This window comes from Phyllostomus hastatus, unplaced genomic scaffold (genome assembly GCF_019186645.2).
Source record: "Phyllostomus hastatus isolate PE091 unplaced genomic scaffold, TTU_PhHast_1.1 phas_scaffold_182, whole genome shotgun sequence".
In the NCBI taxonomy this organism is placed as follows: Eukaryota; Metazoa; Chordata; class Mammalia; order Chiroptera; family Phyllostomidae; genus Phyllostomus; species Phyllostomus hastatus.
Window position 1 is genome coordinate 29,386,320 of NW_025334013.1, and position 24,386 is coordinate 29,410,705.

A 24,386-nucleotide genomic window follows, 5' to 3' on the forward strand; every position below is an offset into this window, starting at 1 on the left:
GGTGGCTTGCACGGGGCGGGGGTGGGGGGTGGGGGGTGGCTCGCGGTGGAGGGAAGTGCTGGATTCTGGATAGGTTTTGGAGGCAGAACAGAACTGTATAAATGCTAATGTCAGTGCACCAAAGGCACAATACATAAAAGAAGGAAAACTGTTAAATTAGACTTCATCAAAATTAAAAACTCTTGCACTTCAAAAGACACTATTAAAATGAGAAAACAAGACACAGAATGAGAGGAAATATTTACAAAGCCAATATCTGATAAAAGGATTTGTATCCAGAGTATACAAAGAACTCTTACAACTCAATATTAAGACAACCCATTTTTAAAAATTGACAAAAGATTATAAATAGATATTTCACCAAAGATGATATATGAATGGCTAATAAGCATGTAAAAAGATACTCAACATCATTAGTCACTAGGGAAATGCAAATTAAAACCCCAATGAGATGCCTCTTCACACCCACTAGAATGGCTGTAATCAGAGACAGACAATAACAAATGCTGGCAAAGATATGGTGAACGGGAACCCTCCTATATTGTGGGAATGTAAAATGTATAGCCACTTTCAAAATCAGTTTGGCAGTTTATTAAAAAACAAATTTACTGTACAACACAAATTCCATTCCTAATTAACTAACAAAGAGAAATGAAAACATACATTTCAATAAGACTTGCACATAAATACATAAATGTTGATAGCCCTATTCATAACAGCCAAAAGTAGAAACAACCCAAATGTCAATACTACAATGGCCTAGCTGGTGTGGCTCAGTGAATTGAGTGCCAGCCTGCAAATCAAAAGGCCACAGGTTCGATTCCCAGTCAGGACACATGCCTGAGTTACAGGCCAGGTCTCCAGTAGGGAGCATGCGATAGGCAACCAATCAATGTATTTCTCACACATTGATGTTTCTCTCCCTCTCTATCTCCCTCCTTTGTTCTCTCTCTAAAAGTAAAGAAACAAAACCCTTAAAAAATATTATACAATGGTCCTGGCTGGTGTGGCTCCGTGGATTGAGCCCTGGCCTGCAAACCGAAGGGTCGAGGGTTCGGTTCCCAGTCAGGGCACATGCCTGGGTTGCAATGTTTCTCTCCCTCTTTCTCTCTCCCTTCCCTTCTCTCTAAAAATAAATAAAATCTTAAAAAATATACAATGGGATACTATTCAACATCAAAAGAAATAAAATACTGATGCATCCTACAACTTAGATGAATCTCAGAAAAAATTATTGCTAAATGAAAAAATTCAGACACAAAAGAGCACATATTGTATGGTTCTATTTATATGAAATGTCCAGAAAAGGCACGTCGATAAGGACAGAGTAGATGCATGGTGGTCGGGGCTGGCAGTGGGGGCAGAGAGTGCTGGTCACTGGGCATGGGCATCTTACTGAGGTAGCAGATTTTACTGAAGTGACGGGAATGTTCTCAAACTGGATGGGGTGCTGGTTGCACAAGGTGGTAAATTATTAAAAATCGTTACATTATACCCTTAAGATGGGCAAATTTTATGGTGTCTAAATAATACCACTATAAAGTTGTTTTTATAAAAAATGTTAATGACGACGTAAACAACTTTTGTGTATACGGGTATTAAACTTTTCAGTATAGTGTTTGGAACATAATAAGGGCTAAGTGTAGTTAACTTTGAAAACTAATAATATTGCCATTATTGTTACCGATGTAATACTTACTATATGCTAGGCATTGGACAAAATGACAGTTTATCTCCAGATCCTACCATCATGGCTAACAAATCACTCTAAAAGCTGTATCCCCCGTCTTTTTCTATCCATAGCAAGCACAACTTTTGTGATTTTCTTTATCTGCTTGAACACTTGTTTCATGCCTGTTTCCCTCACTAGACTGTAAACGCCATGAGGGCAGAAAGGGACTGTTCCACTTATTTGGTAACGGTGGGCCTTCAGTAACAGGTGAGCAGATTCCGGGAGACTTCTTGCCTCATCTGGTAGGAAGAACAGGTGTTCCTGATGTGCTCCCTTTCTCCCTCATCACCATGGATGTGGACAGGATGCCTAGGGCCACAGCAATCACCCTCCCACTGTGAGGCGCACATACGAAGGCCAAACCCAGGTTATGAATGGGGGAAGATGGAAGGAGACTGCATCTTTGGCGTCTTTGCTGAATACTAAGTCAATGCCAATAAATGCCCCCTTCAGACTTCTTGTCACATGAGAAAAATAACTTCATGTTTGTTCAAGCCACTCTTGCTAGGGTTCTATTTCTGGCAATGAAACACATTTCTAAAGGATACTGCCAATAACACTGACATGATACTCTTTATTTTTTTAAAGACTTTATTCATTTATTTTATTTATTTATTTGTTTGTTTGTTTATTTTTTAGAGAGGGGAAGGGAGGGAGAGAGAGTAACATCAATGTGTGGTTGCTTCTCATGTGACCCCACTGGGGACCTGGTCTGCAACCCAGGCATGTGCCCTGACTGGGTATTGAACCTGCGATGTTTTGGTTCGCAGTCCGAGCTCAATGCACTGAGCTATGCCAGCCAGGGCTTTTATTCATTTATTTTTAGAGATAGGGGAAGGGAGGGAGAAAGAGAGGGAGAGAAACATTAATGTGTGGTTGCCTCTCATGTGCTCCCACTGGGAACCTGGCCCCATAACCCAGGCATGTGCCCTGACTGGGAATTGAACACGTGACCCTTTGGTTTGCAGGCCGGCACTCAATCCACACCAGGTGGGACTGACATGATACTTGAGAGAGAGTTTTGACCAGTGGAGAAAGATGGGCCTGTAAACACTCATGCACTTGTAAAACACTTACTTTGTGGAACTCTGTGAAGAGTGAGGTAACGGACCCATGAAGGAGTCCCTGGCTGCTTACTGGTTTCTGCCTTAGGTGATTGGGTGGATGGTGCCCTAATAACTGAGATAGGACACTTAGGAGGTGAAGTTCATTTGAGAGGCAGAGCAGTTCTTTATTGGGCATGTGAGTTTTAGGTACTTGTAGGATACCTGGAGGGGAGTGATCTAGACATAGGAGAACGTATGGATCTGAACTCAGGGGAGAGGAGCGTATGCCGGAGTACAGAGTGGGTGTCGTCAGTGCACGCACATGCGCGAAGCCGTGGATCAAATGTGTATTGAGCTCTTGTTTCAAACTATGGGCTAGGTGCTTTATATCATTACCATCGTCATCATCCCTCAGTGCAAGTAACATTTACTAACCACTTACTACATGCCAATTCAGCATCAAAGTGCTTTACCTGCATTATCTCATTCAATTCTCACAACCAAGAAAGGGAAGTACTGTTCCAGTTTTAGTTATTAGATAACTGAGGATTGGAGAAATTAAGTAACTTACTGCTGTTAGTAAGTTGTGAAACCAGAAACACCTAAGAATACTTTGTAGAATGAGAAAAGAGGGCAAAGGACATAACCATGAGAACATCAACATGATTTTCTTTAAAAAATTTATTAATTTTGTAATTTAACTTAAAAAATTATGGTATCATGTACATCGAATGCTATGCACAACTTATATGCTCAAGGAATTTTTACAATCCAAACAGACCAGTCCTGGCTGCTGTGGCTCAGTGGATTGAGCACTGGCCTGCCAACTGAAAGGTCTCCGATTCCTTGTCAGGGCACGTGCCTGGGCTGTGGGCAGGGTGATCAGTAGGGGGTGTGCGAGGGGCAACCAATTGATGTTTCTTTCCGTCTCTTCTCCCTCCCCTCTCCTCTCTCTGAAAATAAATAAAATCTTAAAAAAAAAAAAATGTGAACAGACCAGTGTAGAAACCACCATCCAGATTAAGAAATAGGACATTCCTAACAGCTCAGAAGCACTATTGGTGCAGCCCCTGTTCCCCATCTCCCCATCACCTATCCAAAGGTAACCACGCCTTTGACTTTTTGCTTTGTATATCAACACAGAGGGAGTGGCAAAGGAAAGATAAGCTTCAAAAGGTGACTAAAATAAGCTGGTCAGAGAAATGGGAGAGTGTCAAGAGAACTTGATCCAGGCCCCACCTTTCACGTGCACACACCAATTGAACAAAGCCGCAGCCACCCTAGAAAATCCTTTTTGGCAGCACCAGGAAATGTTAATGAGATTAAATTCACAGAGTATCTGGTAGTAACAGCAAGGCTAGGAACCATATCCACCTCCAGGACGGTGGAGGCTGAAGCAAACTGAATTTTGCAAGGACAGTAGAGGTGGGTGACTTCTGTGGCGCGATTTGGTGGGAAGAACCCCCAAGTTGGGTACTTCAGAGGCATAGCAATTTTGTGAGATACCCAACACAATCTAATGTATTACCTCACTAGGTCAAGAGAGAAAAACCTTATAATTGTGAAAGATTAATGGTTAACTACCTGCCCCCACCCCCGCCACAATGGTCATTTCCCTTGTCTTTTTGGAAACAGAACTTTGCTTCTGGGGGTAGGAAGGGGAAAGCATGGGCTATATTACCACTGGTCCACGTCGAACCATTGTATGTAATGCCATCCTTTTTCTCAGCGTGTGTTAGCTCTCATCGATATCACAATACTGCAAGGCTAGTAGTAGTGTTTTGCTCCCTTTTGCTGATTCGAAATTCCACACTCAGAGGACCACTGGTTTGGAACACAAATCTGACTCCATAGCTCTTTCCAGGTCACGACAGCATTACTTATTTATGGGTAATTTTGTACTTTTATTTTTTTAATGACTGGTTGTGAGAATACTGCTTTTTCTATTTGACCCACCGGAGCGTCCTGTTACACCCCCTGCCCCATCCCCCTTGACAATCTGGGAACTCCTTAATTATGGCGATTTACTACTCAGGAACCGCTCCTAATGACTCCTAGAAGCCCCCTCCCCCACGGTGCGTCTAACGACTCCCAGGATCTCTTCCCCAAGAGCTCCTCCTAATGACCACCAAATTCTCGCTCACTCGGGAACTGCTTTTTAATGACTTTAAGGACATTGCCCCTTAGGATCTGTCCTAATAACCCGCAGGGCTCCTTGCCAATTCAGGAGCGGTTCCCTTCAAATGTCGTCGGTAGGCCGGCGAATGAGGGGATTCCCAGAGGATGGGACTTTGCTTTTTAAAAACCGAGACAAGTTAGTCACCTTATCAGGCATTCCTTGTCCTCGGAAGCTTCCCTTTAAGGGATCTTAACACACTTCTACCTCAGGCAAGGTCCTAACTCAGCCCCAAAAGGTTCTGCCCCACCCTTTCGTTAGAGGAATCGGACAGTAATCTCATTTACCCCTTCCCACCATCCCATTTCTAGGCACTCGCGTCCTTCTATCCCGATTAGCTACGGGCCGCCAGAAGCCTGCCTGTGATAGGCCCACTACACATTTAGCGGAGATGCTCAGTGGCCGCGGTCCCGAGTGGTGCGGCATTTTCTCCTGGCAACAGCCCTAGCCAGCTCTCATAGGCTGAGCAGATTCATAAACCCGGACTTGGGAGCGTCCGCAGCGCGTGTTCATTGGTTTTTTGAGGGTTGCTTGTAGTGAGCCTCGGATTGGTTGACTCTGTGAAGCACTGTGCGGCTGCGCTGAGACCGACTTTAGAGGAGGCGGAGCTTCATTTGCTAGAAGGAAAAGCAGTGAGATCGGCTAGTGGCGACAGCAGAAACTGGGCCTTAGCCCGGCCGGGCCGGTGGGCTTTAGGTGAGAACCGGAGGGTTTTGTAATCTTTCAGATTTGTTGTTCCTTCGGCCTTGACCGTGAGATCCGGTGGGGGAGGGGAAGGGGTGAGTGATGGACACGGTTCTCAGCCAATGGAAGCAGGAGCCTCTAAAGTGCATCCCGAGATTGGTCCTTTCCAATTTCTTATGGCCAATGATCGTCGGAAAGGGGGGCGGGTCCACTGGGCCGTATTTTCTTCCTGCGGCCGGGCCCCTCTCTCGTAGGCGGCGGGGCCGGGAGGGGCTGGCCCTTTGCACGGTGAGGTTTGGGGACTTGGGAGCTAGGGGCTGCTTTGGGAGCGATACCCGCGGGAGCGGTGTGAGGGGAGGGGGCGGGAATTTGAAGTGGTTGTTAGCGATAGCTACCTTTATAGAGTGGTTAAGTACCGGGCCTAGTGCTTAGCATTTTGCTTGCATCATCTGAGTTAATTACAGCAACCCTGCCAGCAAGGAGGTTGGGACCCCCATCTTACAGGTGGAGAAACTGAGGCTCTGGAAACTGACACAGCCAAGGTCACACAGTTAATAAATGGCAGAGACCGGATCTGTATTTAGAGTTGCTTTCACTTCGGAGTCGGTGCTCTCAAACCACTAGGCTTTGTTGCTGGATGGGAGAAAGGTGTCAGGGAACCCGAGCTGTCCCCAGGGAGTAGGTTGGGGGAAGGGAATCCAAGGGTGGAAGAAAGGGAATGAGCATCAGAGATGAGGGCAAGGAAATCAGTTATTCAGCAGTTACAGAGTGCCTACTCTGTGCGGTGCATTGTTCTAGGTTCTAGGCATACAAAGATGAGTAAGGCCAGAGGCGATGGGCCCCAGCACTGTTTTCACGTGATTGTATCTTTTGGTAAAATTTGCAAAAGTAAGGTGTTTTGTATTTTTAAAAAATAGGGTCTTCAAAATTGAATATACTTCAGGTTCCTCCACACTTGATCTGCCCTTTTAAAGGGCTTAGTCTAGGTGGAGGTTATTATGTAGGCAGCATAGAGTAATAGAAGGAGCATCAGGAGTGCATTACGGGACTGCGGGCATATTTCCTGGTATGTAAAACAGGGATGATACTATATTGCCGTGCCATGGTTTGGCAAGGCACATGAAGAGCACTGGGCCAGGGCACACTTTATGTTTGGTGAAATGGCAGTCTGAGAGGCCTTAGTAGGAGACCCTGTATTCTCTCATACCTCATACAGTTCTCCATGCTGTCTACTAGATTGCTGGTAGGTTGGAGGCAGTTTCCTTCCCTCTGAGTTCTCTAGCTCTCAAGGGACCTCCTGGAACCGAACTGCCATGGCTTTGGGGGAGTTTAGAGTTTCCTTTTTGCTTCTTAACTGGTCCTTTTGAGCTGATCTGCTTGGTTCTTACTCAGTCGTAATAGTCTTTTGTAGTATCTGATAATGGGAATGTACCCACTTAGCATGGAGTCCTAGTCTAAAAACAAAGTATTTCCCCCTTTCCAGTCAGTTATGAAGTTTGCCCTGTGTTGCCAGTTTATTGCCTGTTTAAATTTTGTCCTTTGAGTTTTGGGTGCAGTGCAATTAAACCAGTCTCTAGCTTGACTTCATTGAATACTGTTGAAACTGCATTGTGGTTTAGATATGGTTTTAAAAATCATAGCTCGAGCTACTGATATCAAAGTTTTTTTTAACCATTAAACTTTGTAACCTCATAGCTAAGTAACTTTTCTTAGGAATCTAGAATCCTATTTAAAAGCTGTTTCTGAGAAGGGAACTCATAGGTTGCTTTTAAAATCTGGTTATAGGGTATTATGTTTAATACTCTGAGAAGCAATTAGCAAGGTGTGGCTAAGGGATCAACTTGAAAAGATAAGTGTAAGATATGGGCAGTGCTGCTGTATTGTTAGATATCCTGATTTCTTCCCCCTTTTTTTTTTAGCTGAAACATTGTCTCCATTTAAATAATATTTGAATACATGCAGTGTTGATACATTATGTTCTTCTAAACAGAGCCTTTGTCTGTATTTTTAGTTCATTTAAGTAACTTACCTAGAGGTAGATTCTAGGTGCGAGGTCTTAATACTTCTTCAGAATTTCTACATCATCTTTTAGTGTTTTCAGCACTGACATTCCCAGTGTTTAATTTTAATTACATTGTATATAATTTTATGCTCTTATGCATTTCTTCAGATTCCTGTTTGACAAAAGTCACCTCAGGAAGGAGGGAAGATGGCTTCTGAATCCGAAACCCTGAATCCCAGCGCCCGGATAATGACCTTTTATCCAACAATGGAGGAGTTTCGGAACTTCAGTCGGTACATTGCCTTTATTGAATCCCAAGGAGCTCACCGGGCTGGGCTGGCCAAGGTGAGTTGTGGGTTTGTTCAGCAATGGCTTTTGTGACAGGACAGTGGGAAGACTTCCTAAGTGAATGCTGGAAGAACTGAGGTTTACTGAAAGCCAGGCAGGGTGATGAGTTGAGTGCCTGCTGTCCTATTTGCAAGTTAATTCCTTTCATTAACATCTGAAGCATCTCTCTTTTAGGTAAGGGCAGAGCTGCTTGGCATCTTTAAAGGGGAGATAAAGAGCCAGGGTCTCAGGGTAGCTACTGTGGTGCTTCCATCTTCCCGAGGAAGATGGTGCTTGAGTGGTTTTTTATCTGTCATGGAGTGGGTGTGCCATTCACCTTCTCTTTTTCTCATTTCACTCAGCCAGCACTCTGGTAGTAATTTGGCTTCGCATGTGGACTTTCTCTTAGTCTGAGACAGAATCAGATCTTCAGCCTCCCCTCTTGGTAAGATATGATACTGAGGCTGAGAAGCAAGTATCGCTTTCCTTAAGGCATCATGGCAACTAGGCAGCCAGCTGGTGACAGCACGGGATTAGGGTTAACATGACAGTGTGACTTCCTGTGTTTGGATGAGCGTGGTTAAATCCAAGTAACTTTCAGTAAAATTGACTGTTAAATTGGACAGCAGCCTCCACACTTCCTGGACACTGACCAGCTCACGGGGTTTCTGAGCTTTCGCTTTGTTGTGTCCCTACAGGTTGTTCCTCCAAAGGAGTGGAAGCCTCGAGCGTCCTATGATGACATCGACGATCTGGTCATTCCCGCTCCCATCCAGCAGCTGGTGACTGGGCAGTCTGGCCTGTTTACTCAGTACAACATACAGAAGAAAGCCATGACTGTTCGAGAGTTCCGCAAAATAGCCAATAGTGATAAGTGAGTGAGAACACTCTTCTGTCTTTATCTGTCATGATGTCTAGTCCCCAGCCTGTTGTCATCGCTGTCTTCAAGACTGTGGCTGTCCCACTGAAGGCCAGTTTCCTCAGCTCTAGCTTCTGTCTCCCTTTCTGACCTTTATTTGGAAGCATTTCCTCCTCTCGGTACTGTGTCAGTTTTGTCCATATGCTCGCAAAAAGTAATCCCATTGTTTCTTCATTAGAAGTAGAGTGATTTTCGACTCTGGTAAATGGCAGATTTCCAAAGGAGAAAGTTGGAGTTGGTTCAAAAGGAACTTTTGCTAGACATATTGATACCACCTGGTTATCTGAAAGTGGCATTACTAGTCGAATCCCTTCCTCTGGGTCCTTCTGTCTTGAATCATGCTTAGAGCTGCTTAGAATGTTCACAGCCCAGAAAATGCTGTCTCCCTCCATTCTGACATGACCACCGTGTGGGTAAACTGCCACACTGGTTGCCGTTTTCTCCGACTCCACTCTTCCCCTTCTGTACATTCTTATCTCTTAGAAACGTCTTTGTTTGAGCCTGATGTTTTTGGTGGTTTTTCACTGCTGTTTGTAACATTTAGCTCTCATTTGACCTCAGGTGCACAGCGGACGAATTTTGTCTGTCTCTTGTCAGTTTTCACTGCCCCTTCTCAGTCTTTTTCTTTGGATCGTCTCCCTCCCTGTGCTGCTTCTTAATTTTGAGTTTCCTCCCTCTTCCCGTGCTTTTTCTCTCGAGCCTTTCTGATCTTCGCATGTCTTGTTTTAGCCGGTCAGACGTGTTGCGCCTTCACTGTGAATAAGCCCCGAGCTACATCTGTAACTTGCCAGTCTTCACACTTTTGGGGCGTGACTTCATGCGCGTTATCACCTCCCTCTCTCACATCAGATCTTGCTGTTTCTATTCTATGCTTTGCCTTTTCCTCTGGCTTATCGCAGTTCTAAATACGGTCTTCCAGTTTTATTGACAGCTTGACACTGAAAACATCTATATTGCTGGCCAACCCGCTGTCTAATGAGATAATTTATGTACAGGCATGTTGAAGAAGTGTGACGTGCTCTGCAGATGAAAGGCTGTGTCATCCTTTGTGTCTTATCTCGAGCCGGGTGGGGGTGGGGGTGGTGGGTTGTGGGGACCACAGCACCCGGCACACCTGTTTCCTGTTTCACATGGGCTTCCACGGAGGCCTCAGCCTCCTGTGCCTGTCTCCTCTGCTCGGCAACATATGGTAGGCCTTTTCTTCTTTCACAATACTTCTTTTCTTTTTAAATTAACCAGTCCTGTGTCTTTTCTTTTCATCCCAAATACAACAAAGTCTTACCCTTGATTTCTATCTGCCTGGTCAGCAAAACACAATAGGTAAAAAATCTTAATTTATAAAGCAGATCAGTGGGAGGTGGAAGAGTTATTTATATTTCAAGAAGAACTTTAGAGTTCTAAACTTTATTATATATCAGGTTGACATTAAAATATTAAAAAAGTGAGATTTTTTCCCCTCACTCATCCCTTTATCTCCACACAATTTCATTTTGATCTTTGCTTCCACTCTAACCACTTATGATATTCGTTTGCCTTTTGAGTTATAGGATGCCTTTTCAAATACCTCTTAGGTTTATTTAAGGTTTTTTTAATTTTTAAAGATTTTATTTATTTTTAGAGAGAAGGGAAAGGAGGGAAGAAGAGAGGGAGAGAAACATCAGTGTGTGAGAGAAGCATCAGTTGGTTGTCTCTCGCAAGCGCCCAACTGGGGACCTGGCCCGCAACCCAGCCATGTGCCCTGACTGGGAGTTGAACCAGAAACCTTTCCATTAGCAGGCCGGTGCTCAATCCACTGAGCTATACTAGCCAGGGCTCAAATACCTATTGGGTTTATGTATTACTCTTTTTAAAATTGCTGTGTAATAATTTTTAAGTGGGTTTAAACTATTTTTGCTTTTAAACATGACTGTTTGTTGAATGTTAGCCACTGCGCTGGGTGCTGGAGTATAGCAGTGACAATACAAATGTGCCCTCATTTCCTCTGCATGAATGCAGGGAAGTGGCACCATGCCTGGGTTTCAGCTCTTCACAGGCTGTTGGGTTTTGTGGTCGTCTGTGTATAGACAGTTAACCCTTGAACAATGTAGGGGTGGGGCATTGATTCCCCACCCCCACCCTGTAAAGTCAAAATCTGCATATAAATTTTGTAAAATAATAATTTTTTTGAAATTTAATTTTAGAGAGAGGGGAAGGGAGAGCGAAAAAGAGGGAGAAAAACATCAATGTGTAGTTACTTCTTACATGCCTCCTACTGGGGACTTGGTCTGCAACCCAGGCATGTGCCCTGACTGGGAATCAAACCAGCAGCCCTTTGGTTCACAGGCTGGCACTCAGTCCACTGAGCCACACCAACCATAGCTACGTATAACTTTTGACACCTCCAAAACTTAACAGCCTACTGTTGACCAGAAGCCTTACTGATAACACAGACAGTCTGCTAATACATTTTGTTTATGTATCGTATGCTGTGTTTTTAAAATAAACTAAGGTAGAGAAAAAATGTTATTAGGAAAATCATAAGGAAGAGAAAATACATTTACAGAAAAATAATCCATCTGTAAGCCGACTTGAGCGGTTTAAACCTGTGTTGTTCAAGGGTCAATTGTAGGGATTTGCAGTTCTTGGATCTTACAAGTCTGCAAGTTTTTTTCTCGCTGGGTGGCTAGTCCACTCCTGATCTTAGTGGGGTATAACTTGAGTAGATTCTCTTAAGACATTTGAAGGTACGTACCATGCTTCTTAAGGAAGATGGGCTTACAGCTTCATGTACATTAATTACCTTCCTTTGGCTAAGAGCTCATGGAAGGGATGTTGAGGGAGTTACTGTGTCTTGGAGCCTTGAAGACCAAGATTATGTCAAGTTAATTTGAAATATCTTGTTCCTGGAACGGAGTTGTGTCTTGTGCTATTCATAATGCCTAATGAATTTAGTCCCTTTTAAGTGATTAACACTTTTTTTACTTTTGAAAGATACTGTACCCCACGCTACAGTGAGTTTGAAGAGCTTGAACGGAAATACTGGAAAAATCTTACTTTCAATCCTCCGATCTATGGTGCAGATGTGAATGGCACTCTCTATGAAAAGGTGAGACTCACTGGCAACTCTCTGCAGCATTTTTGTAATGTAAGGCCGTTTCATCTGCCCAGTGCTTAGTGGGCCCCCAGAGCTGCTTGCTGAATGGGCGGATGAACAAAGGAACGATCTACCACCAGCCGATGTGCCTTGCTCACTTAAGTGGGGTATTTTTGCATGTGAGTGAATGTAACTTCTCCTACTCTACATGTGAATCGGATAATGTGGCGTTCTTCGCCAGGGCTGTTAGAATAGTCTGTGGGTGGTGGCTGATGAGTTCTTGAGAGGGTGGGATCACAGAAAATGACTTGTTGGGGGGAAGGAAAGAGGAGTTGTTGGGGGAGAGGCAGTGTGGTTTCTGCAGGAAAAAAGGATCACTGACTAATCTAATGAAAGGGGAGGGGTGTATATTTAAGAAGAGAAACTTACTCAGATTTTTGGAACCTGGAAACAAGATTCTGTAGCAAAAGCTGTTTTAACAAATTGCACCGGCTTGGGATATAAAAGGAAGGAATGTTTGGACTGTTTTTTTGGGTGATTAAAAAATTTTGGGGGCATTTCAGGGGTTATCACTCAGATTAATTTTAATGCTTTTGTAAGTTATTGGAAGGAAGGAGTTTAAAAAGTGAATTCCAAGTTAGCTGAGGACAGTTTTTGGGTGGTGGGAAATGAAACATAGACAGACGTGAATGATGGTAAGGGCCTGGGACGGGAGGAGCAAGCAGGGCACAATAATCCGTAATGCACTGTGGGCGGTGGGCTCCTAGCTGACCCTACCGTCGCAGCTCAGGAGGAGGACTTGGGTGACACTGTAGAATTTTTACCAAAAACACCGCTCCGTGGAAATGAGGCCTAGAAAAGTCCAAAATTGCTATAGTTAATTTGCATGTTTTGTACTTTTTTAAAAAGATTTTATTTTTTCATTTTTAGAGAGAGGGAAGGGAGGGAGAAAGAGTGGGAGAGAAAAGAAACATCAGTCAGTTGCCTCTGTGTGCCCCAACTGTGGACTGAACCTGCAGCCCAGGCATGTGCCCTGACTGGGAATCAAACCCCTGAACTCTGGTTTTGTGGGTTGACCCCGACCAACCGAGTCACACCGTTCAGGACCCATGTTTTGTATTTTTTATGGTTTAAGAGTTTTTTCCTATGTTGACATAGTTTCTTCGGCTTCAGTCCAAACTTCCTGGGGTGTAGAACAGGCGGCTGTCACTTCTCTGTTCGTCTTTCGTACACTGTGGTGCTCGCCGAATGGTGTTTGCCCCTCAGACCTGTAATGGTGTCGTTTCCCGCGGTGGCCGTGAAAAGGGGTGAGAGGTGGTGTGGTCTGTACGTCCATGCTGTTTTGATGTCATTCTGTGTCTTTGTTAGCTCACCTGTGACCTGTTCCGTGATCTGTCGGTTCAGAGCCCCCGTTTATATGCGTCGTGACTTGCCCTGGACTGTCATTCCCTTCGCAGCATGTTGACGAGTGGAACATCGGCCGGCTGAGAACAATCCTGGACTTGGTGGAAAAGGAGAGTGGGATCACCATCGAAGGTGTGAACACCCCGTACCTGTACTTTGGCATGTGGAAGACGTCCTTTGCCTGGCACACTGAGGACATGGACCTGTACAGCATCAACTACCTGCACTTCGGAGAACCAAAGTCCTGGTAAAGTCAGCTTGTAGTTGGCACTAGTGCTTCTCAGGAGGGAGCAGAGCTTCTCAGACGTGCCTAGGAAACGCCTGCAGATCTTGTTAACATGCAGACTCTGGTTCTGTAGGCCCGGGGTTGGATTGGCATTTTACATAGTAGACAGACATGGAAGTGATGCGCTACTAGTGGAGCTCCAGCTCTCAGGCTGCCTTTTGCGTAGCTGGCTTTAGAAGGCAGGGCACTTAAAACCAGCATATGGAAGCATTAAGTTGGCTGAGGGACCGAGAGCTGCAGAGGCTATTCCAGGCTATCCCACTGCTTTCTAATTTCTTTTTCTGAGCACGCCTGAGGCATTGTTAGAGGCTGACTTCCGAGACTGGAGTTGCTCCTTCAGCTGATAGAAAGCCTCCTTGTCCTCATGGAAAAAATATTCGGTGAGCAGCAGTGTGTGCTTAATACAAGAGGGGACACAAGGTTACTCGGCACATGCTTCCTGCCCTCCAGGGTGTTCTCAGCCTACTTGGGGAGACAGATTTGTTCTCCCTTCTCCCCCGTGCTGATCCATCACTCAGTCTCAGCATTCGGTGAGGGTGCTGAACTCAACAGCGGTTCATAAGATGGATGGGGGACCTGCCCTCGCCCAGACAGGAGATGCAGAGCGTGAGAAAAGAACGGTGTGAGGAAAGCCCTGATGGGAGACGGTGGGTGCTGCAGGTCCACATGGAAAGGGGACACGAGGGGTGGGGATTAGCATGGGCGGTGCTGGACGAGGTGACAGTTACACTGAGACCACACGAGCATGGAAAAGGTTCTGAGTGGGGTGATGATGGGTTCAGGAGAGAGAAGCTGAGGGAAGTGTGTCTGAGTGGCTGGAAAATACACGCAAGGGTCTGGGCAGAGAGAGCCTGTTGTCGTCAGTGGTCTAGAGGAGGTTCGCCGTTGTCTGGGGGCTGTGTACGAGGACGGGAGTGAGTGAAGAGGCCAGAGGGAGCAGCACGGGCCGGGTCACGGGGCGTCAGAGAAACTGTGTGCATCTTCCTTTTTTTTTTCCAGCATCTTGAGCCACGTCCTTTCCCAGGGTTTTCCTTTCTTCTTTCAGACACTTTCCAGTTTCCAGTCTTGGGGCAAAAATTTTTTGAGCCTGTGATTACCCCCTAAGTACTGTTTCATTACCTTCCTTAGTTGGCCTGACTTCTAGAATCTGCAAATGTTGCTTTTGTGTCTTCATCACATTTATTCCAGAGTTCCCTGGAACTGGATTTGCCCTTGTGTCGAGGACTGAGTCTGTGGTTATGACATGATGCACTCCTGTGGTTATGACATGATGCACTCCTTAGGTCATCTGAGTGGGGCCTCCAGAGCTTTCTGTGTGAGGCGAGCAGAGTCCAGACATTCCCTCGACCCTTGTCTGCTGTCTCATAATGAAGTTATTTGGGATGGGAAGTTTTTGTTGTGGAGTAAACTTCCGACTTGATATAAAGGTGAAAACAGACTTCCTGTGAGCTTCAGAATATAAAGTTTTAGCTTTGCAAAAGTTTTGAAAAGTCTTACATGGTTTTTCGGTCTTTTTACGAAGAGCAGTGTCTATGATGTCAAGAGAACGCGGGTGGAGGAGTCATTACTGCTGATCAGTGCAGCTGGAGAGGAACGGGAGGCGGGTTCAGCAGCAGACAGGGGTCGGGTCTCCGAGAGTGTCTGATGCACATCACCCTTGTTTTCTGTCCCTCCCTTGCCCTCTCCCAGTCAGGTCTGTCCGGCTCTGCCATGAGCACTCTAATGCCGTCCTTCTTCCATTTCATTTGATTAATGACGTCACGAAGGAGGGCAGCGTTGAGTGTGTACCCGAGTCTGGGCTGGTGGTACGTGTTCAGCACATGTCTTGTTAATGGATGAATATAAGAGAAATAAATTCACTTGCATTTCTGTGTGGGCTCCCCACTCTCAAACCATCTGATATTTCATCTCTCCAGATTCTTTTCTCATTTTTGTAGTTGGGAAGGTGAAAAATCTCAGTACCATGAGGTGTTCTGAGAGTGAGAGCGAGCCCCTTAGCTCCCGTACTGTCCTCTGCTCGGTGTCCAATGCTCTCGTGTGATTGCAGGTACTCGGTTCCGCCGGAGCACGGGAAGCGGTTGGAGCGCCTTGCCAAAGGTACTGTGTCTCCTCCATAGCCGGGCAGACCCTCCGATGAGCTGGGTTCATTGCTCTAAAGTGGTCATTCTCCGTGGTCAGATTCTCATATGTCCTTTCTCAGGCCTGCAAGTGGGGGTAATCGAGACTGCCAGATGGGTTATTCTAGCCGAACAACTAAAATCAGAGCGTTTCCCGACTTTATCCTAAGACAGGACTTAGTAATTCCTTCTTACACTGTCTTTGCCTCAGTCTTACTGAGCACAGGTTTGACCAGAGATAGTATACCAGTCATAGTGGGTTTGATTCTTTCTCCAGAAACCCAGATGTTAAAGTGAAAATTGAATTATTTTGTGCTTTGATTCTTTTAAGTAAATTTCGATAGATTTATTCCTCTAGAGAGCCCATTTCAAGAGAGCTCGGGCAGTCTGTTCTGTGGTAGATGGTTACTAACAAGAGGCTGAGGCTCCAGGTGAATGGAGACCAGTGCTAAGTAGTTTCAAAGCTCTTGATAGGCGAAGAGGCTGCTTGGGTCGTCTCCATTCCCCAGACCCAACTGGATTGATTACCCAGGTAACAGCCTGCCTGGGAGGGCACAGAGGCTCGCTGCAGAACCTCAGACTTGCCCTGAAGCTAGGAGGATTCACAGAGCTCACCTTGGTGGTTATCCTTGTGACCACCCAGATGAGGTGCCCAGGTGTAGAGTGACGCTGGGTTACAGAGCTGGTGTGGAGCAGTGTTAACTGGTGCCTGTTTCAATTAAACAGGCTTTTTCCCAGGAAGCGCTCAAAGCTGTGAAGCTTTTCTCCGCCATAAGATGACCTTGATTTCCCCCTTAATGCTGAAGAAGTATGGAATTCCCTTTGACAAGGTGAGCTGATTGTACATATGGAAGTCCTCAGTCTCACATGGGAAGTCCTTTCTGCTGTGTGTTTCCCAGAGGAGCTTTATTCTAATTCATTACTCTGCCAGGTGTGGGCCAAAGCTAACCACAACACTTTGATCTCAGGGGATTGAAGGTGGGGCCACTGTGCTTTCCTGGTGGTCCCAGAGGAGAGTCAAGTCCCCCCGAACAGTGCTCCTTGGGCAAATGGTTATTACAGCCATGGCATCTGCTCTGTTAGGGCTTTGCGTTTTGTAGAAGACACCAAGACCCCAGTGATTTTATGACTTGCCCCTGGTGTTATTCAGCTAAGTTGAGGCAGAGCTGAAGCTCAGATTCCAGTTCCGTGGGCTTCTGCGGTTTGATGCAGCTGCTTCAAGTCTGCTCTTGTTCAGGTGACTCAGGAAGCTGGAGAGTTCATGATCACTTTCCCTTACGGCTACCATGCTGGCTTCAACCACGGCTTCAACTGTGCGGAGTCCACCAACTTCGCCACCCGCCGGTGGATCGAGTATGGCAAACAGGCAGTGCTGGTGAGTCTGCTTGCTCCTCTCCGTCCCCTCATGCCTCCAGAAGTCTGGGTCTTGTTAGGTGCACTGGCTGGTGATCAGAGCTTTTCTTTGAGCTTCTGGAATTCAGAAGCCAAGTGGCCAGGAATGTATAGAAGTGCCCAGCATCTCGTGTTCATTGAAAATTTGTTCATATTTAGAATGTATAAAGTGAGGTTTTCATGCTTAAGTCCATGGGGCATTAAAACCACACCCCACACACTGCTATTTCTTGCTTTAGCCACTCTGGGATTTCTCTGTTGAGAAATTCTTAGGGGTTCACTTTTACTTCAGGGAAGCAGCAGGGCTGGACCTGTAGTCAGGAGCAGACCGGTTTGCATGATATGCAGGCTTGGATAGGTACCAGGGAAGGCGGATGTTGACCATCCCAGGTCCGAGTGCACAGCTTCATCGTCTCTAAGGGTTACTCTGCGTGTCCTGTTGGTGCCTGGGGGACTTGCCCAGCACCATGCATTCTCGGCCCTTTTTTCCCTGCTTCCCTCCATGTCTGAAGGCTCTGCAAGGACAGCACGCCTCCAGCCTGTGAACCTAAACAGTTTGGCTTCCAACTGTCTTGTACACTTTCCACCACAAGGGAGGAGATGGCTCTGGGGGTCGGGCGGAAGCAGTTCGAGTGTGCTCACCTGGAGTCCTTCTGGTTACTTGTGACAGTGCTCCTGTCGGAAGGACATGGTGAAGATCTCCATGGACGTGTTCGTGAGGAAGTTCCAGCCAGAAAGGTACAAACTCTGGAAAGCTGGGAAGGACAGCACAGTTATCGACCACACCCTGCCCACGCCAGAAGCCGCCGAGTTTCTTAAGGAGAGTGAACTGCCCCCAAGAGCAACGAGTGAGGAGGAGTGCCCGGAGGACATGGAAGGGGTTGAGGACGGAGAGGAGGGCGACCTGAAGAGAAGGTAACCTGCAGCCCTGGGGCCCCGCATTTGGAGGAGGGGGTGTGTGGGCAGCTCCCGTAACCGGCTGAGAGGCTGTGTCCGAGTGGGGTGTATGCATCACAGCCGAGGGAACTTTATTCTGGGGAAAGGGTCCAGAACCCTCAGAGTGAGGGCGTAGAGACCCTCTCGTGGCCGTCACCCAGGAATGATAGCACCCGTTGGCGAGCCTGTGGGTGCTGGAGTGCGGGGGTCACCCGCCCAGGGCACGGCTCCCTCAGGGCCAGAAAAGTCACATTTTGTCATCGTGTGAGAGTTTTTCTTAAATTTATTTTATTTTTTTCATCCTCACCCAAGGACATTTTTTTATTGCTTTTAGAGAGAGAAGAAGGGTGGGGGAGGGGGGCGCGAGACAGAGAAGCATTGATTGGTTGTCTTCTCATATGCACCCCTACCAGGGATCAAACCCGCAACCTCGGTATGTGCCCTGACCCGGAATCGAACCAGTGACCTTTTGGCCTGTGGGATGATGCTCCATCCAACTGAGCCACACCAGCTAGGGCTGTGAGAGTTTTTTAAAAACAAAGGAGAGTGTAGTGCTCACTTCAGCAGCACACAGAATAAAATTGGAACAGTACCCAAATTAGCATGGTCCCTGCGCAAGGATGGCGTGCACGTTTGTGAAACATTCCATGATTTTAAATGAAAAGGAGAATGGTAGTGGGAATGAGACTCACAAGAGCAAGGATATGAGTACTGACGCTGGCCGGCCTCGTCAGGGTCTGAGCCGGGGGATCTGTGCTGTAGGGACCATTTATCCCAGGCCCCGCGGGGAAGAAAAGAGACATTTATGGGGTACCTGCTTTATGCCAGGTGCTTTCTGAGGTCCTGTGGGCCTCACATCAAGTCTGTGAAGTAGGTGGTGATGCCCCTGTTTTCCATTTGATGGAAGAGGCTCAGAGGCGAAGTCCCTTGTCTCAGGTCCCACAAATAAGAGGTGACACAGAGCTGTGAGCCAGGCCCGACAGGCTCTGTCTGGCGACTCCCCTCGGGTTGTGTGTGGATATGTTTGTGTGAGCGGATGTACGTATGGGCTCTTAAAAAGCTTCCTCTCCTCCTCGCAGCCTAGCCAAGCACCGAATAGGGACAAAGAGGCACCGAGTTTGCCTTGAAATACCACAGGAGGTCAGTCAGAGTGAGCTCTTCCCCAAGGAGGAGCTCAGCCCCGGACAGTACGACCTGACGGAGTGCCAGGCTGCCCTTGCTCCTGTGCGGCCCACCCACAGCTCGGTGCGGCAAGTCGAGGATGGTCTCGCCTTCCCAGGTCAGTTGGCTGTGGCGTCTTTTCCCTCGGCCCTAATGGTGTTCTGTGTTCTGTCCTGTGTCCGATGCCATCTTCAGTGCAGGGTGAAAACCAGCAGCAGTGGAGAGACAGGTCTGAGTGTGAGGGGCACTCTGGTGAGGAGCACCCAGGGCAAGGCCCCCTCCCTTTGCCTGGTGAGGGGCCAGGGAACACTGAAGGTTCTGGAGTGGCAGTGGACCAGCTCGTACAAGAGCAGTAGGAATCTGTGGGCAGACAGAGCGGGGGATGTAGAAAGGGCATCGCCAAGAGGAGTAGCAGGGGCAAAGGCATGGAGATGGGAAAAGACACCAGATATTTAGGGAGCTGGTAGTGATTTCCTGCAATTTCAGTATGGGGGCAGAAGGGTGGAAGACAGGTGTGTTACCAGGAGATGAGGCTAGAAAATAGAGGTAAGACGATGTAGGCGCTGCCTGCCTTCTTAGGTTTGCTTACTCGGTGCCTCGAGAAGCCATTTGTGGTTTAGGGGGCAGTGTGGTCAAAGTGTTCTCTAGAGCAGCTGCCCAGGTGGTGGTTGAGGGGAGGTTTGTTGGGGAGGGGCATGCATCAGTCCCCATCGGGCTTGAAGAATCCCTGCAGTGACAGTACTTGTCTGGACCTCTGCTGATCGCGGGGCTGGGCTGCCTACTGGTCAGATTTTCTAGCCTAGGGATGTGTGCTGGGTCCCTCTCTCCTGAGCCTCCGGCCTTCGTTTCCTGCAGGAGACTCTGGGGAACTTGCAGCTGTCACTGTGTGTCAGTTGTGTGCCAGCCTGTGCTCCTTCTTACACACAGAAGACAAAAGTGGAGTCCCAGAGAGGATAAGCCTTGAGCCCCTCATCACACAGGGACCCTGTAGGGGACAGAGCCAGAAATCAAGGACAGGCCTCACTTACTGCCCATGTTCTTCGTGCTTTGCCACTCTGCCTTTCACGGAGTTCAGGTGTGCGGGGGAAAGATAGCGCTGTCCAATGTGTGTCTGCATTTCAGATTATCCTGACTCCACTGAAGTCAAATTTGAAGAGCTTAAAAACGTCAAACTGGAAGAGGAGGATGAAGAGGAGGAGGAGGAGGAGGATGAAGAGGAACAAGAATCAGCTGCCTTGGATCTTTCTGTGAATCCCACCTCTCTAGGGGGGGGACGCCTTGTCTTCTCAGATTCTAAAAAGAAATCATCCTCTAGCCTGGGCTCCAGTTCATCCCAGGATTCTGTTTCTTCGGATTCGGAAACCAGCGAGCCTCTGTCCTGCCAGACCCAAGGGCAGACAGGAGTTTTCACTGTGCACAGCTATGCCAGAGGGGACGGCAGGGTCGCTGGGGGAGAGCCATGCACGCGGAAGAAAGGGAGCGCCGCCAGAAGCATCAGCGAGCGGGAGCTGGCGGAGGTACGGGCTGCTTGTAGGGGGTTCCTGGGGGCGGGGTTGCTGCGGTGTCCCAGGTGGCGGGAGAGGCCTTTTGGGTGGACCTCCAGTCTGCCATCGTTGTGTCGAGCAGAAGGCCAGGTGGCATTGGCCACTTCCAGAAACAAGTTCCTTTCTCTTATTTCTGTGACTGTTGCAAAGGATTGCATTGCAGTCTCGGGGACAGTGGTGGCTTGTTCTCTGACCCTCCCTGCCTCAGAGACACACAAGGGTTAGGAGTGGCAGTGGTTGCAGCCCCCATATTTCAGGGCTGGAGGTGAGATGGCCTTTCCTGCTCTAAAATTCAAGGGTTTTTCCATATAAATCATGTCTTCCCTATAGACTCTCATTGGAATTGAACTGCCACTTCTCCCCCACCCCTAAATGATTCTTCATCTCCCAGAATTACAGTGTGATGAGGAGTATCCTTTTGGAGACCAGGATGAATTCCCAGAACTTTGAATGTGACAATGTTTTTTGAGGCTTCCTCCTTGAAAACTGTCACCAAAAGCTTTGTTTTCTGCTGTGTTGGTGGGTCTGAGTGTGTCATTGCAGAGCTTTGTTGGATGCAGCTGGACTCATCTGCTTAAGTGACCTGCTCTTCCTCCCCAGCCTCACAGCTGCTGTGGGCCAAGTTGCAGGCTTGGGTGGAGGTGGGTGGACAGTAGAAGTCACTACAGAAGGTCTCCTTTACTTCCCATCCCCTCACCTTTTTTGAAAAATTTATCTTTCAAAAGTTGTTATTATGAACATTCCTAAAGCATATTCATCTGGAATACCACCACAAGCCCTTCGTGTGTTCTCACTGTGTGTGTCCCCTTGTCTTTAATATCCATGGGATTTTCTCCTGCCCGCTCTGAATCTCAGGGTCCAGTGTCTGTAGACCACCTTTTCCCAGGTGTCCCACCCTCCCTCCCTCTCGAGGTGGATGCAGGCTCACGAGCTGATGCCACCATGTCTGCCCCTTAATGCCCCTTACCGCGGTGCTCTCTTCTGTGTGTGACAGCTCCCACAAGCAAGGGCTTTTTTTCAGCTTGGAAACTGGAGTCCCTGACACTCCCTGTGCCATGTCCGAGCCATTCTTCCTTCACAAAGCTCCATGCTCTCTCTCGTTCGCCCCGCTGTCACACTGTAGGGCACGCTGTTCCTCTTCTTGCAGTGTCGTCTTGACTTTCTTGCCTCCAGTTGCCACAAAAGCAGCTTACAATAGCAAGGGCTTACTATATGCTAAAAGTTTCACATGCATTGTTTAGACTGTGTACTACTGCTTAATTAACATGAGGCATAAGGAGCTCAGAGCATCATTTTATTACCAGTTAAAATGATTGAAGAAGGTTGGTTTTTTTTTATAGTGATTTTTTTTTTTTAAGATTTTATTTACTTATTTTTAGAGAGGGAAGGGAAGGAGATAGAGAGAGAGAAACATCAGTGTGCGGTTGCTGGGGGTTATGGCCTGCAACCCAGGCATGTACCCTGGCTGGGAATCAAACCTGCGACACTTTGGTTTACAGCCCACGCTCAATCCACTGAGCTACGTGAGCCAGGGCTGAAGAAGGTTGATTTTAACCTGTGGCCAAATGGTCCTGCTGCTCATTCCCCTTCGGTGAGGCAGATTGTCTACTTGGTCACAGGCACTCCGGCAGGACGTGGGTCCCTCTCGTTGCAGTACAGTGTTTCCCGCTTGGCTTCCATGTGTTGTGGACGCAGACGGGAAGGCACTCCTGCAAAGGCAGATCCCTGCTAAGTGAAGCTCACGGACACCCCAGGGCCAGGGAGAGAAGCCAGGAATCCCTGCATGGGGAAATCGGCTGCAGGAGGAGGTGGTTCTCGAGCATGCCTCTCATTGAACCCCTGCTCCAGAACCACTGAGTGCTTTCCTGGCTCCTTTTGTAAAAAAAAAAAAACTTTTTAAAAAAGATTTTATTTAATTGCTTTTAGAGACAGGGGAAGGGAGATAGAGAAACATTGATCGGTTACATCTCACATGCCTCCGACCAGGGACCTGGCCACAACCCAAGCAAGTGCCCTGACTGGGAATTGAACTGGCGGCCTTTTGGTTTTGTAGGCCAGTGCTCAGTCCATTGAACCACACCAGCCAGGGCTCCTTTTATTTCTGTAGGGACCTCTTAGCTCTCGTGTGATAGTGATGGGCTTCTCGACTCCACACCAACCATCGTTTCCTCTGCCCCAGTTGATATGCTGGCATCTTTGAACTACCGTATTTTGCCGTGTATAATGCACACCCATGATTTTGGCCCAGACTTTCGGGGAAAAAATCTTTCATTTTAATTTCCTAATTCAATTATTTTTTATTTTATATTTAGAAACAAAACTAATTAACCATATTCCAGGGTATTATTTTGCATGTGGATATCATCATTGCTTTTTATAGAGTTACACTTTTAATGCATAAACATTAATAAAAGAATTGAAAACATTTTTACAGATAGAGAATTAGTGGTAGGCATGTATAATGTGCATCCTTATTTTTCCCTAAAAAATTTGGGCCAAAAAGTGAGCATTATACACAGCAAAATACGGTACTTCAAATTCTCTAAAAATATCTTGGCTGCCTGCCTCTTTGGTCATGCTGTCATGGCTTACAGCCTGCTCACTCTGAGCTAGGACTGTGCCTTCAAGGAGCTTCCAGTCTAGATGACTAGGCAGATGTGAGCAAATAATCTGGTACTTGGTGGTCCAGGTTACAGCACAGGTGGGAGAGTTACTTACCCTGGGGGTGGGTGAGACGTTCAGGGAGACTGCAGAGAAGGGAGCATCTTCACTAGGCCTGAGGGTGGCGGGAGCATGCAGGTGGGAGAGGGGAGGGTTCTTCGTGGTGGTGGTGGTGGCAGCTCGTGCCAAGGTCAGAGCATGTTTGGGGGGGTGTCTGCCATGGTTCCGTTTGCCTCAGGAATGTGGACTGGGAGGAGGCCCCCAGAGGTGTTGGTGGAGGGAGTAAGGACCCGGATCATGGGGCTCTGCTTTGTGAAGCCGTCTGACTGTGCAGTAGTGGTTGGGGAGCAGTGGGAGGTTGCCTGCCGTGTGGTGTTGGAGATTGAAGAGTCGTTTTTTAAATGCACAGAGATGTGTACAGAATAATACAGTGAACTCACAAATTCTCATTTCCTAGATCTGCCAGTTGTCAGTATCTCGCCACATTTGCTTCATCTGTTTTTTTATTTGCTGAAGCATTTTAGAGCAAATCGAGATATCATGTCATTTTTCCCCTCCTTTAGTGTGTACCTCCAAAAAAATGGGTATTTTCTTAATCACTTTGCTAATGTTACTCCTAACAAAATTAAAAAAAATTCTTTAGCACCATCTAATACCCATTTCATAATCAGATTTTCTCAATTGTTTAGAAGTTTATTCTGTGGTGGGTTTGTTTGAGTCAAGGTTTAATGTAGTTTCACACTTTATTATGTCCCTTACGTCTACCTTGATCCAGGGCAGCGTTCCCCTCTTTTTCCCCCACAATTGATTTATGCAAGAAACCATGCCAGTTGTTCTTTAGATTGTCCAGTGAAGGGTCTTTTCATCTCTTTACTGGTGTTTTGGAGGATCATTTTGGAAGCAGTGTAAAGGTTTTTTGAAGGGAG

The 24,386-nt window shown here is 47.0% G+C and overlaps 1 protein-coding gene and 1 non-coding gene across 3 annotated transcripts in view; both read left to right on the plus strand.

Annotated features, from left to right (window-relative positions):
* Positions 1 to 5,493: 5,493 nt before the first annotated feature.
* The window catches only part of KDM4A (lysine demethylase 4A), a 40,032-nt gene continuing 21,139 nt past the window's right edge, over positions 5,494 to 24,386 (plus strand). The window contains exons 1-11 of one of the 2 annotated variants that reach the window (XM_045858749.1): positions 5,494 to 5,650; positions 7,809 to 7,985; positions 8,666 to 8,841; positions 11,857 to 11,971; positions 13,417 to 13,610; positions 15,697 to 15,746; positions 16,493 to 16,596; positions 17,004 to 17,141; positions 17,829 to 18,073; positions 19,174 to 19,373; positions 20,378 to 20,772. In XM_045858749.1, the coding sequence (XP_045714705.1) occupies positions 7,848 to 7,985; positions 8,666 to 8,841; positions 11,857 to 11,971; positions 13,417 to 13,610; positions 15,697 to 15,746; positions 16,493 to 16,596; positions 17,004 to 17,141; positions 17,829 to 18,073; positions 19,174 to 19,373; positions 20,378 to 20,772 (1,755 nt within the window). In that variant the 5' untranslated portion in view covers positions 5,494 to 5,650; positions 7,809 to 7,847. Of the gene's footprint in view, positions 5,651 to 5,848; positions 5,927 to 7,808; positions 7,986 to 8,665; positions 8,842 to 11,856; positions 11,972 to 13,416; positions 13,611 to 15,696; positions 15,747 to 16,492; positions 16,597 to 17,003; positions 17,142 to 17,828; positions 18,074 to 19,173; positions 19,374 to 20,377; positions 20,773 to 24,386 lie in introns of those variants that run through there. The other variant, XM_045858750.1, reaches the window with a different exon arrangement.
* On the plus strand, positions 18,646 to 18,749 carry LOC123832401. Its single transcript, XR_006788055.1, has one exon. It is a non-coding gene; the product is annotated as a U6 spliceosomal RNA (small nuclear RNA).